At 42.6% G+C, this 16,468-nt stretch overlaps 1 protein-coding gene across 2 annotated transcripts; it reads right to left on the bottom strand.

Moving 5' to 3' along the window:
- Positions 1–1,781: 1,781 nt before the first annotated feature.
- g3bp1 (GTPase activating protein (SH3 domain) binding protein 1) lies at positions 1,782–14,113 on the bottom strand. 2 transcript variants are annotated; one of them, XM_055888283.1, is made up of 12 exons: positions 13,845–14,113; positions 11,609–11,725; positions 10,749–10,830; positions 10,339–10,512; positions 10,128–10,218; positions 9,786–9,879; positions 4,449–4,680; positions 3,992–4,093; positions 3,573–3,690; positions 3,190–3,318; positions 2,695–2,804; positions 1,782–2,543 (listed from the first exon to the last, which is right to left on the bottom strand). In XM_055888283.1, the coding sequence occupies exons 2-12, from the start codon at positions 11,701–11,703 to the stop codon at positions 2,301–2,303; spliced, it is 1,470 nt and encodes a 489-aa protein (XP_055744258.1). In that variant the 5' UTR covers positions 11,704–11,725; positions 13,845–14,113; the 3' UTR covers positions 1,782–2,300. The 2 variants fall into 2 exon arrangements, with proteins under 2 accessions (XP_055744258.1, XP_055744260.1); XM_055888285.1 differs by lacking the exons at positions 11,609–11,725; positions 13,845–14,113 and adding an exon at positions 11,015–11,077.
- Between the last annotated feature and the right edge of the window lie 2,355 nt (positions 14,114–16,468).

Genomic DNA, 16,468 nt, shown 5'->3' with positions numbered 1-16,468 from the left:
ATGGACCTGAACTCAATTTCGAGTCTCATAGCAAATGGTCAATAAGGTATTTCTGTTTTTCATTTTTAATACATTTGCAAACATTTCTAAAAAACTGTTTGTGCGTAGATTGATAGTGGAAAAAATAGTTTAATCAATTTTAGAGTAAGGCTGTAACGTAATAAAATGTGGAAAAAGGAAGGGGTCTGAATACTTTGCGAATGCACTGTAAGGCCTCGACTAGAGGAGTGCCACTGCTTCCGGTCTCCTGCCTTTTGGGGGATGGTATCTCCTTTTCCACGGCTCTTTGCCAGGTTTTCTTTGGGCGGCCACACTTCGTTTTCAAATAATTTTCCAAAAATATGAAATATACTGAAAATATCAAATTTAAACATGAGCTGAAATAACACATCCCAGAAATGTCCCATACGCACAAAAAGCTTAATTCTTAAAAACGGTTGTGGAAAATGTGTTTACATCGCTGTTTGTGAGCGTTTCTCCTTTGCCAAGATAATCCATCCACCTGACAGGTGTGGCATATCAAGAAGCTGATTAAACAGCATGATCATTACACAGGTTCACCTTGTGCTGGGGACACAAAAAGGCCACTCTAAAATGTTAAGTTTTATCATAAAACACAATGCCACAGAGCGTGCAATTGGCATGCTGACTGCAGGAATGTCCACCAGAACCATTGCCAGATAATATAATTGTAATTTCTCTACCATAAGCCACCTCCGTTTTAGAGAATTTGGCAGTACATCCAACTGGCCTCACAACCGCAGACTACGTGTAACCACGCCAGCCCAGTACCTCCACCTGCGGCTTCTTCACCTGCGGGATCATCTGAGACCAGCCACCTAGACAGCTGATGAAATTGTGGGTTTGAACAACCAAATAATTCCTTCAAAATGGTCAGAAACCGTCTCAGGGAAGCTCATCATCCACACCAGGCTCTTGACCTGTTCGATGGCCACTGGCACAGTGGAGAATTGTGCTCTTCACAGATGAATCCTGGTTTCAACTGTACCGGGCAGATCGTGTATGGCATCATGTGGAAGGGCGGTTTACTGATGTCAGAGTTCTCCATGGTGGGGTTATGGCATGGGCAGGCATAAACTACCAACACAATTGCATTTTAAAAACGCAGATACCCATTGTCGTGCCATTTATCTGCCACCATCACCTAATTTTTCAGGAAAACACACAACCCTCATGTCACAAGGACCTGTACACAATTCCTAGCTGAAAATGTCCCAGTTCTTTCATGGCCTGCACACTGAGATATGTCACCCATTGAGCATGTTTTGGATGCCCTGTATCGACGTGTACAACCGCATGTTCCACTTCCTGACATTATCCATCAACTTTGAACAGCCATTGGAGTGGAACATTCCACAACCAGCCTGAGTAACTATGCAAAGGAGATGTTGCGCTGCATGAGGCAAAACGTGGTCACACCAGACACCGAATGGTTTTCTGAGTCACACCCCCTACTTTTTAAAAGGAGCCTGTGATCAGATGCACACGGCTTCTCAGTCATGTCAAATCCATAGATAAGGGCCTAATTTATTTATTTCTATTGATTGATTTCCTTACATGTAACTAACAATTTTGAAATCGTGGCATTTATATTGTTGCAGTGTATATAGGGGCAGTTTCCCAGACACAGATTAAGGCTATACCTGCACTTAAGTTAAAAACAAACTCAAATGGACAATAACCACCAAAAACCTCCTTGAACCGTGTCCAGAAAACAAGTCCAGAAAAAGCAACTCAATGTATAAAATACAGAAGTCATGTTTAAAACAGTAAATAATGTTTATTCAGTTCTCTCATCAGCTGATTGGTATTGTCATGATGAAGTGCGTCAGTGAAAGGCAGACAGGATTTGTTACATGCTCGATAATAACCATTCACAACCATGATTCAATTTCGCAATTTAAAATAAAACCATACTTGACCTGAAAAGACAGTGGTAGCAATACACAGGACTGCCCAAGCAGAACATACACGTTCCTTTAAGAAACAGGGAGAGAACGCCAAAACCAAACTGGGTTGTTCCAATTCAAGTAGGTAGTTTAGACTCTTTACTTTCTTTACACAAATTCAAGTTCAGGACGTAAAAGACGAGGAGAAAAGTCCAGATCATGTCAACGTCGGGAGAAAGGAGAGATGGATCACATTCCAGAATCCCAGGGTAGAAAACATATTGCAAACGGGAGGGAGGGATGGAGAAGCCATCTTTGTACAATACTCGAGGCGACTGACATCAGCAGCTGTAGCTGGCATGGTACATTAGACCAAATTCAGAGTGACATTCACTGACGAGGTCCCATGTAACGACCTCCCTCGCTGGGTCCAGTACCTCGTCCAGAGCCAAAGCTAGGTTTCTGTGCCATGCCACCCCTGGTGGGGGGGCCTCTGGGCCCTCCTATCCTCTCTCGGGGCCCTCCGGGGCCACCTGGACCTCTGGGGCGGATGTCTCGCCGGTCCCCTTCCCGGGCGGAGCGCGTCTTTTTTTCCTCCACGTTCAGCCGGATGTCTCCTCTGAACTTAATGGGCTACAGAGGAAAGAGGACTGTCAGTACACACTCATTCATATGATCACAAACTGTAAAGATCCAAGTGAATCCTAGGCTTGACAAAGTGGAGTTGGGTTCATCAAATCAGCATGGGACTTTGTAATGAAAACATGTTGAAAATAATTCCTACCCGGCTGCTTAGGATTTTCTGTACAGGCTCTGAATCGTCGAACACCACGAATCCAAAGTTGGGAAGCTTCCCGCCGCTATTGATCCGCAGCTCAACCACAGTACCATACTCTGTAGCAGGAACCAGATCATACTAACATTACCAACCATTTCAATCAATTACCTCAGCTGCTGTAAAGCATGCATCATTCTGTGGCAGGGACACAGGTCATTTAACATTACCAACCATTTTAATCAATTACCTCAGCTGCTGTAAAGCATGCATCATTCTGTGGCAGGGACACAGATCATTTAACATTTAACATAAAATAACAATGATTCTAATCAATTATTTCAAACCCTTTTTACATGTCATGGGGGGGGGGGCTGACTGATTAATGAAGACTAGCCATCTAAATCTGGTACTACTACACCCTAGCAGTCAGTTGAAGGCATACAAATCCATTCATTAAAAACACTTTCTTTGCAGACCATTTTGAAATAAAATGTGACATACGTTGGAAAAACTCCTTGAGCTCTGCCTTGTCCACATCATGGGGGACGTTTCCTACGAAGAGCTGGTGAGCGTCTGGAAACCTCACCACACGGCGAACCTCCACCGACTCTCCCTGCTCTCCTTCCCGCACTGCAGACCAGACGCATGACAGATCACTTTAGTAACAGACATGCAACTGTATCCACACGTCTGCTGTTTCCTCAAACAAACCAGACCAACACAGATCGGATTACATTCAATGTAGACAGCTCACTCTAGCAAAACATAAAAAAAAAAAAAAATCTGTTCTTATTGGACGATGTCAGGTAGTTCCGCCCAGTTTCACTTCATTTCAAAATGTTTTCTACTTCCTAAACATAACCCAGCTGTCTGGTGGACGGTACCTCCTGGCCGGGGTCCTCTGTTGACTGGGGGGGGGGCTGGCCTTGCTTCCCGTGGTCTCTGGTCTCCTCTCGGTTGTGTTCTCTGTGCTGTGGCTTCTGTTTTCACCTCCACCCTGGGCTAAAGCACCAAGACAAAACAATGAGAAACCAGGCTAGAAGACCAAGATGAGACAGACTCCAAGCTACATAACCAGTTGATTGAATGTGTTCATTGCCATTTAAGAGGAACGTTCATTAAAAAAAAAGAGTCAAATGTGTTTCTTATACCTAATCGTTTTTCTTCAACTGATAGGATACATGCTAGAGACGTAATAGGAGATTTTAGCCCTCTTGGTAATCAATATAGTACATGTGGTTGTTTCTTCTACGAGTATTTAATAGATCATTTTACATTGAGAAAATTAACACAGTTAACATACCGGTGCCGATGGGACTTTGACGACGTGGGGGGGGATGCCTGAGACAGGGACAGCTCCACTAGGGGGAAGGTTCTTACTGGTGACAGACGCCCAGGAGAAAGGCTGGAGGAGAGACGAAACAGACGGTATTAATTCAAGCTGAATGAGGTCTGGTAGCTGTACAGGGAAACCACTAGATGCAAGGTAAAACTAATGAAGAACATCAAGAGGCAAAAGAAAAAGGAATTTCTCAACAATCGCTAATTTTGTAAATAAACAACTATCAAAGCCGATTGTCATGAAACCAAAACAGAATATGTGCAGACAGGTCACACATGGGATTGCCTCGTGACCTCAGCGTTGACAGTGGATAACCAGCTACACAGCATCCAGAAACGATTAGACAGCCAGGTCACACATGGAAACCTGACCACCACGTTGACATGACCATCAACCCAAAATGAGGGTTGAGCCATACCCGGTTATCTTCAGCAGCAGGTGCGGGGGCAGGGTCAGCAGTGGCAGGGGGCAGGGGTGAGGAGACAGGACACTTCTCTCCCTGCTCCTCTGTAGTGCGTTGCTGCTGCTGAGTCTCTGGCTCCAGGACCGGTTTTCCATCCACCACGTCTGGCTCTGGCTCTGCCTCAGGTTCAGGTTCAGGCTCTGGGGTTACAGCCACCTCCTCCTCCACTAACCCCTCTGGCTCGGTGCTGAAATAGCCCAGACACAGATCTAATAATAACCTCAAGCATATTCTGGTCATAGACTCCTCAAAAAGAAACTAACGTTCTAATTTGAGATTAGGAAAAAGGAGAATATGCATTGCAGCATGCTACTGTAACAAATATTCTGGTGAAAGGCATGAGCTGGTGCAAAACAGTTAGAGGTGCCGACTAACAGACTAAACTGTAAGCTAGAAAAATCATGTGGCATTTATTTGGTAAACCACCAACATTTCAGCAATAGTGCCTTCAGCGTTATGATGCATATTACCACATTATGCCAAAATGGTGGCTCTATCTACACACCTGCTCAAACATCTCATTCCAAAATCATGTGCATTAATATGGAGTTGGTCCCCCTTTGCTGCTATTAACAGCCTTCACTCTTCAGGGAAGGATTTCTACTAGATGTTGGAACATTCCTGCGGGGACTTGCTTCCATTTAGCCACAAGACTATTAGTGAGGTCGGACACTGAGGTTGGGTGATTAGGCCTGGCTCGCAGCAGGCGTTCCAATTCATCCAAGATGTTCGATGGAGTTGAGGTCAGGGCTCTGTGCAGGCCAGGCAAGTTCTTCCACACCGATCTTGACTAAACAGAGGAAAGGGCCTTCCCCAAACTGTTGCCACAAGTCGGAAGCATAGAATTGTTTAGAATGTCGTACGCTGTAGGGGTAAGATTTCCCTTCACTGGAACCAAGGGGCCTAGCCTAAACCATGAAAAACATCCCCAGACCATTATTACTCCTCCACCAAACTTTACAGTTGGCACTATGCATTGGGGCAGGTAGCATTCTCCTGGAATCTGACAAACCCAGATTCGTCCATTGGACTGCCGACACTTGGCATTTCCCATCATGATCTTAGGTTTGTGTGCGGCCGCTCGGCCAGGGAAACCCATTTCATTAAGCTCCCGGCAAACAGTTAATGTGCTGACGTGGCTTCGAGGCAGTTTCGAACTCGGTAGTGAGTGTAGCAACCGAGCACAGAATTTTTTACAGCGGTCCCATTGTGAGAGCTTGTGTGGACTACCAATTCCTAGACCTTTCCACTTCACAATAACAGCACTTACAGCTGACCGGGGCAGCTCTAGCAGGGCATAAATTTGACAAACTGACTTGTTGGGTATGTGGCATCCTATGACGGTGCCACGTTGAAACTCACTGAGCTCCTCAGTAAGGCCATTCTACTGCCAATGTTTGTCTATGGAGATTCCATGGCTGTGTGCTCAATTTTATACACCCGTCAACAACTGGTGTGACTGAAATGGCCGAATCCACTAATTTGAAGGCGTCCACATACTTGAGCGCTAGCTCTCAGTATTCACTCACACAGAACTAATGTAATTGCAACATGTAAAGTCTTGGTCCCATGTATCATGGGCTGAAAGAAAAGATCCCAGAAATGGTTCAAAAGTACAAAAATCTTATTTCTCAAATGTTGTGCACAAGTTTGTTTACATCCTGTTAGTGAGCATTTCTCCTTTGCCAAGATCATCCATCCACCTGACAGGTGTGGCATATCAAGAAGCTGATTAAACAGCATGATCATTACACAGTTGCACCTTGTGCTGGGGACAGTAAAAGGCCACTAAAATGTGCAGTTGTGTCACAGCACAAAGCAACAGACGTCTCAAGTTGAGGGAGCGTGCAATTGGCATGCTGATTGCAGGAATGTCCACTAGAGCTGTTGCCAGAGAATTTAATGTTAATTTCTCTACCATAAGCTGACGTTTTAGAGAATTTGTCAGTATGAACAACCGGCATCACAACCGCAGACCACGTGTATGGCATTGTGTGGGCGAGCGGTTAGCTGATGACAACGTTAGAACAGAGTGCCCCATGGTGGCAGTGGGGTTACGGTATGGGCAGGCAACGGAAAACAAACAAAACTGTTTTATTGATGGCAATTTGAATGCACAAAAATACCATGACCATGTGACCAGATTTCCAGTCATGTGAAATCCATAGATTAGGGGCTAAGGAAGTTATAGCAATTGACTGATTTCCTCATATGAACTTTAACTCAGTAAAATGAGTTTAAAAATTTATATTTTTGTTCAATGTACAGTACCAGTCAAACATTGACACCAACTCATTCCAGGGTTTATATATATATATATATATTTTTTACTATTTTCTACATTGTAAACATCAGAACTATGAAATAGTACATATGGAATCATTGAGTAACCAAAAGCATTAAATAAAAAGAAATATTTGAGATTCTTCAAAGTAGTCACCCTTTGCCTTGATAACAGCTTTGCACACTCTTAAAATTGTCTCAACCAGCTTCATGAGGTAGTCACCTGGAGTGCATTTCAATTAACAGGTGTGCCTTCAGTCAATTTGTGGAATTGCTTTCCTTCTTAATGCATTTGAGACAATTGTTTTGTGACAAGTTAGGGGTGGTATACAGTAGATTACCCTATTTGGTAAAAAAACAAGTCCATATTATGGCAATATCAGTTCAAATAAGCAAAGAGAAACGACAGTCCATTACTTTAAGACAAAGGTCACTCAATCCGCAACATTTCAAGAATTTTGAAAGTTGGACTGCAGAGTGAAGGAAAAGCAGCCAACAAGTACTCAGCATTTGTGGGAACTCATTCAAGACAAAGCATTCCAGGTGAAACTGGTTGAGAGAATGCCGAGAGTGCGCAAAGCTGTCATCAGGCCAAAGGGTAGCTACTTTGAAGAATCTCAAATATATTTTGTTTTGTTTAACACTTTTTTGGTTGCTACATGATTCCATAGGTGTTTTATCATAGTTATTTCATAGTTCTACAATGTAGAAAATAGTACAAATAAAGAAAAACCCTGGAATGAGTAGGCGTCCAAACTTTTGACTGGTACTGTACGCAAGTGATTTCAGTATTTTTCTTCTTCCCCAACACATTTGCAAAAATGTCCAATAACAATAAAAAAAAATGTTAATGGCTAAATTAAATGAGAAAGGCCTAGAATGCAATTGTATTTGAAAACGACCGTTTCATTTAAATGTTCATGCAAATGGTCCATAGGACAGGTAATTAGCAACAATACACAAATATTATAGTGGGAATTGTGTTTTATTATCGTGTTGGAGAGCTGTTCTTCTAAGCATTTAAAAAAAAGATATTCATTTATAGCAGGGATGAAGACGTAACGGGCAATGTTTTGCTTTCAACTCCCGTCAGTGTTGGTATGAGAACATTGTTCTACGTGATTACAATTTAACAAGGTAATTTCTATTTTGTTAGGATTAATTACAATAATCCAAATGTGATTGAGCACCGTTGGTGGAGGTCCTAATGCGTTACACACCCATATGCGACACTCACTAACATACCGTTACTATTATGAAGGGCATGTTTGCCACAACTCACGCGACAGTAATACAGACTTAACATTGAGGATTAAAAAAAAGTCGAGTAGGATTGCTGATCTAGTCAAGACTAAGATGATATATTAACTTGCTATGGATAGGGGGCAGCATTTTCACGTTTGGATGAAAAGCGTGCCCAGAGTAAACTGCCTGCTACTCAGTCCCAGTTGCTAATATATGCATATTATTAGTAGATTTGGATAGAACACTGACGTTTCTAAAACTGTTTGAATGACGTCTGAGTATAACAGAACTCATATGGCAGGCAAAAACCTGAGAAAAAAATCAACCAGGAAGTGGGAAATCTGAGGTTGGTCGTTTTTCAACTCATTCCCTATTGAAGATAGTGGGATATGGGTCATGTTGCAATTCCTAAGGCTTCCACTAGATGTCAAGTCTTTAGAACCTTGTCTGATGCTTCTACTGTGAAGTGGGGCCGAATAAGGGGATTGAGTAAAGTCTACCATGAGCTGAACATGCGCGTTCATGTGAGAGCGAACTCTGTTCCATCGCACTTCTGAAGACAAAGGAATTCTCCGGTTGGAACATTATTGAAGAATTATGTTTTAAACATCCTAAATATTGATTCAATACTTCGTTTGTCATGTTTTTCGGACTGTAAATATAACTAACTTTGTCCGTACTTTCCACTGGACTTGCCCACGCGTCGTGAGTTTCGAAAGTGTACTGAACGCTAGAACAACAAGAAGGAATTTGGACATAAATGGACATTATCGAACAAAACAAACATTTGTGGAACTGGGATTCCTGGGAGGGCATTCTGATGAAGATCAAAGGTAAGTGAATTTTTATAAATGTTATTTCTGACTTCTGTTGACTGCACAATATGGCGGATATATTTTTGTCTTGATTGGGCTCTGAGTGCCGACCTCAGATTATTGCATGGTTTGCTTTTTCCGTAAAGCTTTTTTGAAAATCTGACACAGCATTAAGGAGAAGTGAATCTAAAATTCCATGCATAACACTTGTATTTTCATCAACATTTATAATGAGTATTTCTGTAAATTGATGTGGCTCTCTGTAAAATCACCAGATGTTTTAGAACTACTGAACATAACACGCCAATGTAAACTCAGGTTTTTGGATATAAATATGAACTTTACTGAACAAAACATACATGTATTGTGTAACATGAAGTCCTATGAGTGTCATCTGATGAAGATCAAAGGTTAGTGATTCATTTTATCTATATTTATGCCTTTTGTGAGGGTTAGGGAGGGTTTGGCCGGTAGGGATATCCTTGTCTCAGTATGTAAATGTAATAAAAATGTATGCACTCTACTGTAAGTCGCTCTGGATAAGAGCGTCTGCTAAATGACTAAAATGTAAATGTAATTCTGTGAATAGGCAGTCGCCTAACAATCGTTTGGTTTGCTTTCGTCGTAAAGCCTATTTGAAATCGGACACTGTGGCTGGATTTACAAGTATCTTTAAAATGGTGTAAAATACATGTATGTTTGAGGAATTATAATTATGGGATTTCTGTTGTTTTGAATTTGGCGCCCTGCAGATTCACTGGCTGTTGAAGAGGTGGGACGCTACCGTCCCACGTACCCTAGAGAGGTAAAAATGGTGTCTAATACTTGTATGTTTGAGAAAATTGAATTATGAGATTTGTTGATTGAATTTGGCGCCCTGCAATTTCCTTGGCTGTTGGTGAGGGGTTCCTCCTAGACAGGTTAAGAGAAGATGGATAAGTTCCCTTACCATGGTGTCTGTTCGTAGAAGGTCGCAGCCTCTTCCTGGGTCACCTCTGGTGATGGTACCCTCTCCTCCATCTCCTCCACATCCTCGTCAGACTCTGAAAAGGCAACATTGAGTCCCACTTACAGCAGTTTTGGGGTTTGAATCAAACCAATTCCATTTTAGTCATATTATTCATAATACTAGTGTTGACCCATATGCGAGGTAATGTATGAATAAAAAGCACTGCGACGGAGTTCAATAAGAGCAACACGTCTAACCATTATGTATTAGTCATGAGAAGTAAATGACATATGAAACAACCAGCCAACCGTAAAGCAGCTTCCTAATCTTTAACAGGCTCACCTTCAGGGGGTTCTGAGTCAGAATCCCCAAACACTTCGTCTTGGTAACGGAATACATCGTTGTGAACGTAGAACTTGTTTGCTACAGTGCCCTGAAACACCAACGTCATTGAGTTTCAACACAAAATGAACCCTATAGCTGAACTGGACACTAACGCAATAATGAAAACATTTCAAGGACAAATGTCCATTTATACAGTTTAAGGACCTACCTCAGGGGCCAGCACAAATGTCTGCATGAATTTTCGCATGGGCTGCATGTCGTTGGACAGCTCTCCCATCACTTGCACCACCACGCCCTCGTTTAAGGTCGCATGGGCGTCCACATGTCTGATCTTGGTGTGGCAGTCACGAAAGTTCAGCGACAACACTTTCTTATGGATCTCCTTTTCACATAAATAAAGACCTTGATGAATCTCAAACTTAAGTGTTAGCCTTGTATCAGAATGCCTAACTGACAATACATTAGCCATCTTTAACAACAATGATATAGCAATGCCATAAAATCATAAGTGGATGTGTCACATTGGATGTTTTACAAATTAAACCTATATTACTGCTTCACTAAGGTTTCATTAAGTATTGCAAACATAATTTAGGGAAATAGTTTTGCAGTACACACCGACTGTCCGTAGACCGCTTCAACTGGTTTGCCATTGTTGTCTAGACCTCCATGTACATAGGAAGAGTTCTTCCCATAAAACCTAAAACAAGTTGAAAAATCAGTTATTTCTTGTCTAATTAGAGGCATAGATAGCCCACTAATATATGAAAGCAGATCATGGAATAGACACTGGTTTGGGAAGAATTCTCTAGTACTGTATTGGCTTTACCTGTGCAGGTAGTCAGGTGCCTGGTTGAGTAGTGTGTAGTACTGTATTGCTTTACCTGTGCAGGTAGTCGGGTGCCTGGTTGAGTAGTGTGTAGTACTGTATTGCTTTACCTGTGCAGGTAGTCGGGTGCCTGGTTGAGTAGTGTGTAGTACTGTATTGCTTTACCTGTGCAGGTAGTCGGGTGCCTGGTTGAGTAGTGTGTAGTACTGTATTGCTTTACCTGTGCAGGTAGTCGGGTGCCTGGTTGAGTAGTGTGTAGTACTGTATTGCTTTACCTGTGCAGGTAGTCAGGTGCCTGGTTGAGTAGTGTGTAGTACTGTATTGCTTTACCTGTGCAGGTAGTCGGGTGCCTGGTTGAGTAGTGTGTAGTACTGTATTGACTTTACCTGTCCAGGTAGTCGGGTGCCTGGTTGAGTAGTACTGTATTGCTTTACCTGTGCAGGTAGTCGGGTGCCTGGTTGAGTAGTGTGTAGTACTGTATTGCTTTACCTGTGCAGGTAGTCGGGTGCCTGGTTGAGTAGTGTGTAGTACTGTATTCACTTTACCTGTGCAGGTAGTCGGGTGCCTGGTTGAGTAGTACTGTATTGCTTTACCTGTGCAGGTAGTCGGGTGCCTGGTTGAGTAGTGTGTAGTACTGTATTGGCTTTACCTGTGCAGGTAGTCGGGTGCCTGGTTGAGTAGTGTGTAGTACTGTCGGACAAACTCCCGCCCGACGAGCTGGGCACTTGGCTTCTCCATCACCATTTCTTTGGTCAGCTGGAGAGAACTGAAACAAGGGCAAGGTGTGGTTGTCATGGTGTTGATAATTGATTAGATGTGAATAACAGTCTGATCTCAAATTAAATTGAGTAGATTGCATACACATTATCTGCACCTGTTCTGTTCAGTCTGAAATCCCACTAGCCTAGCCATATAGTCAAGCTACACTAGATGACCAAATGTCTGTGGACACATCATTGAACTTCTCCCCCTCTGCTGCTTTAACAGCCTCCACTCTCCAGGGAAGGCTTTCCACTTGATGTTGGAACATTGCTGCAGGGACTTTTTTCCATTCAGCCACAAGAGCATTAGTGAGGCCGGACACTGATGTTGGGCAATTAGGCCTGGCTCTCGTTCCAAATCATCCCTAAGGTGTTCGATGGGGTTGAGGTCAGGGATTTGTGCAGTCAAGTTCTTCCACACCGATCGACAACATTTCTGTATGACCTCGCTCTGTGCACAGGGGCATTGTCATGCTGAAACAGGAAAGGGCCTTCCCCAAACTGTTGCCACAAAGATGGACGCACAGAATCGTATGCTGTAGGATGAAGATCTCCCTTCACTGGAACTAAGGGACCTAGGCCCGAACCATTATTCCTCTACAAATCGTTAGTTGGCACTATGCATTGGGGCAGGTAGTGTTCTCCAGGCATCTGCCAAACCCTAATTCTGGCTGCTAGATGGTGAAGCATGATTGATCAGTCCAGAGAACGCATTTCCACTGCTCCAGAGTCCAATGGCGGCGAGCTGTACACCACTCCTGCCGACGCTTGGCATTGAGCATGGTGATTTTAGGCTTGTGTGCAGCTGCTCGGCCATGGAAACCCATTTCATGAAGTTCCTGACGAACAGTTATTGTGCTGACGTTGCGTCCGGAGGCAGTTTGGAACTCGGTAGTGAGTGTTGCAACAGAAGATACACGATTTAATGCACTACGCGCTTCAGTGTGGTCTACCACTTCTGACCCGTTGTTACTCCTAGATGTTTCCACTTCACAATACCAGCACCTACAGTTGACCAGGGCAGATGTTTGACAAACGGACTTGTTGGCATCCTATGACAGTGACATGTTTTAAGTCAATGTGCTCTTCAGTAAGGCCATTCTACTGCAATTGTTTGTCTATGGAGATTGCATGGCGGTGTGCTCAATTTTATACACCTATCAGCAACGGGTGCGGCTGAAATATATATATACACAGCCAATCATGAGACAAATGCAATCCGAGGACGTTACAGGAGGCAGTGCAAGAGCATAAATAATTTGCATTCCAACTGGTCTACGGTTAACTAGCTAACTATCTAGTCAATTCAACCAAGAATTCGTTTCAGTTCATAGTAGTATGAAATTCATTGTGGGAAACAAATGGGTCACAGACCCACCCAGCTAAGCTAGTTACCTAACGTTAGTTAGCTAATAGTGGCTATGCCTAAAAAAAGGCCAAGATGCAACACCAGTCACGCCACGGACAGAAATAATAAAATACAAATATAGAAATTGCGTTTTGGCCTGCAAAAAAAAAGTGTTTATGTAGTTGTCCAGACAACTATTCAATTAGCCAATCACCTGACAGCTGGAACTAGCTACGCTATATCTTTCATAACCAGCACGTGCGGCGAATAGAATGCTGCTGGCTAACTAGCTAATTTCCTAGCCTAGCAACGGCTACCTTTCTCCGTTCAGAGTTTATTCGGCTAGCTAGTTAACAGTCTAAATAGCAGTCGACTTAATCTTCGACATCAAACTGATATTAATGTAAACATTTCAACAAAGAGGCGTTGGATGGTTAAAAAAACAAAAAACACCCACCGCTAACTGGGCAACCATGTCTCGCTAGCCGTTCCATTAGCTAAAATCAGGAAAGGCCATTCTTTCAACCATCGGATTAGCTGACTATTTAGACAGTCAATTTGGGCATTGGCCGACTGATTTAACCCACGTCATCCGATGCAATGTCATTAGTCGCACATTGAATATATGAAGACACTAATTTTCTAGATAGGTAGCGTTAGTTAACAACTCCAAGATGGACTTTAGCTTAATCAAGCGAACTACCGTCCACGTTAGATTACGGGTATTACAGCAGCGGATATTTATTCAATAATGCTACACGGGGTGTTGTACTTACCAGGAGGCAATTGTTCAAATAGTTAAAGTGATTTCACTGAATCCCCTCCGCTATGCCAGGCGGTAGCTAGAATGATTGTTCTAGCAGGGCACCGCACAACGTGTTCGGCTGCTCTTTTACCGGTCTCAACTCTGGGACATGGACAACCTATCGTGATTTTCCACCCGAGATGCATGAACCAATTAATTTACGGGCGAGAGGAAATTTGTCACCAATCAAATTTTTGTATTCTAAGCAGTTGAGTCTACAACCAATTGTTGTGGAGTATGCGTTTACCTGTCGTTCTAAATGTAGCCAATACGAGACGTGTGGTGAATTCCGATTATGGGCATGCTTGGTAAGAAATTTGACGTAGCAGCAACACGCCGGATCATGTCCCGAAAGAAATTGACGGGGGTATTTTTCGTTGCACTTGGTTTAGCTCTCCCAGCACACTTTAATATATATTTTTTAATATAAGCTTTATTTTTAAGAGGAAGTCGTGCTGAGACCAAGGTCTCTTTCAAAGAGCCTACATCAATACCAGTGGCGGTTGGTGCCGTTTAAGATGAGGGAGGACAACTTTTTTTGTTTGTGAGGGGGCATGGCTTTATTTCTGTTACAATTTATTGGATGACTGGAATATAATGAACATTCATCCAGTTCAATGTAGGTTTAGGCTACAATAGGTTTAGGCTACCACATGATACTCAAATTTTCCATATACCCATCATAGGTTGCTACAACCTAGCCTACGAATGAAAGTTTACAACTTAGGTGCACACAGGTCGAGAGATTTGAGGTGACAGACAAAGCCACATGTAATACCGCCTTGCACACTAGCCTGTATCTAGCTGATCTAGTGCAGGGTTTGCCAAACTCAGTCTCCGTGCACAATTGTTTTTTTGCTTAAACACTACACAGCTGATTCAAATAACCAATTCAGCATGAAGCTTTGATGATTTTAATCAGTTGTGTAGTACTAGGGAAAAAAAACTGGGGCAGGACCAAGTTTTGATTACACCCTAGATCAGGGTTGCAAACAGTTTCTAAAGGACAAATTCAGGTATGTTAATCCCCATTACATTGCGTTTAATTATGTTTTTCAACACAATCGGCAGAATGAATACACCCCTGATCACACAAACAGTTCACTTTCATAGCCACAAATAAACAGCTCGATGTATTCCTTCTCGCATCTCTACACTCCTCATCGCACCTTTTTTCTTTACTTGTGGACTTCAGTGCGCAACACATCAGCTGTCTGACCAGGTGAAAAAAACTTTCCAAGCCAAACCTTCATATCATAACCGCTACATACAGCTTACATCATTGTCACCATATTAGCTAAAGCAACGTCATAGTCAACATAGTTAATAGATCTAACGTGTTAGTAAACCCGCTCTAATCATGCAGTACAGTCAGTAAGCAGTTTAGTAGTTACAACGGCTGGCTCCGGTGGCAATACATTTGTAAAACCAAAAGCTTACCTTGACTTGGAAGAGTTCCAGTGTTGGATAGTCACAGCCAGCTGGCTAACATAGCATCCCTCTGTTTGAGCAGGGTGTTTGAGTAGGCTAAACTAGCTAGCTAGCTGCAGTTGCTAGCGAAGTGAAAACTCTCCCCTCCATTTTTGAAAATTATTTGATCAAAACTGTTTAACTATAATCTCTCACTTTTAGTCAACTACTCACATGTTCTGCACTACTAGGCTAGCTGTAGCTTATGCTTTCAGTACTATATTCATTCTCTGATCCTTTGATTAGGTGGACATGTCAGTTCATCAAATAACTCTTTGCTTACTTACAAGCCCTTAACCAACAATGCAGTTCAAGAAATTGTAATGATGTGTGCTGAGAGTCAGGAAGTGAGGTCAGGCAGTGAGTGTTTTAATAAATAAACACACGTAAACCAAGAAACACAGACATGAAACAGAAACAATAACACCTGGGGAAGAAACCAAAGGGCGTGACATTATATATATATAGGGAAGGTAATCAGGGAAGTGATGGATTCCAGGTGAGTCTGATGACGCGCAGGTGCGAGTAATGATGGGTGACAGGTGTGCGTCATAAAGAGCAGCCTGGTGACCTAGAGGCCGGAGAGAGAGCACACATGACAGAAATAGAGTTAAGAAAATATTTACTAAATAATAAAAGTAAAAAAATAAAAAGTAACACATGCTGCAAGAGCTCTGATAGGTTGGAGGATGTCCTCCGGAGGCTGACATAATTAGTTTGCTACTATGGAAGGGGATGAGAACCATGAGCCTCCTAGGTTTTGTATGGAAGTCAATGCACCCAGAGGAGGACAGAAACTAGTTGTCCTCTGGCTACACCATGGTGCTACCCTACAGAGTGCTGTTGAGGCTACTGTAGACCTTCATTGCAAAACAGTGTGTTTGAATAAATAAGTTGGTGACGTAAATATATTTTGTATGGTTTTACCTAAATGTTTCACTATTGAAACAGTGTCCAATGGCTTCAATACAGTGACAGCTTCACCTGGTGGGCACTGTTCTTTTTCAGCACCAATGGAATGAACCCAAAACTGAAACATCTGCCCAAATGGTGCGACAAGGCGAGTTAAATCAAGCGTGCCTATAAATTCTAGAGAAGTTATGCATTCATCCACTAGGTGGCGAC

Source organism: Salvelinus fontinalis, chromosome 29 (assembly GCF_029448725.1).
Source record: "Salvelinus fontinalis isolate EN_2023a chromosome 29, ASM2944872v1, whole genome shotgun sequence".
In the NCBI taxonomy this organism is placed as follows: Eukaryota; Metazoa; Chordata; class Actinopteri; order Salmoniformes; family Salmonidae; genus Salvelinus; species Salvelinus fontinalis.
The sequence above is the reverse complement of the archived record's forward strand: the minus strand, read 5'-3'. Positions and strand labels throughout refer to the sequence as shown.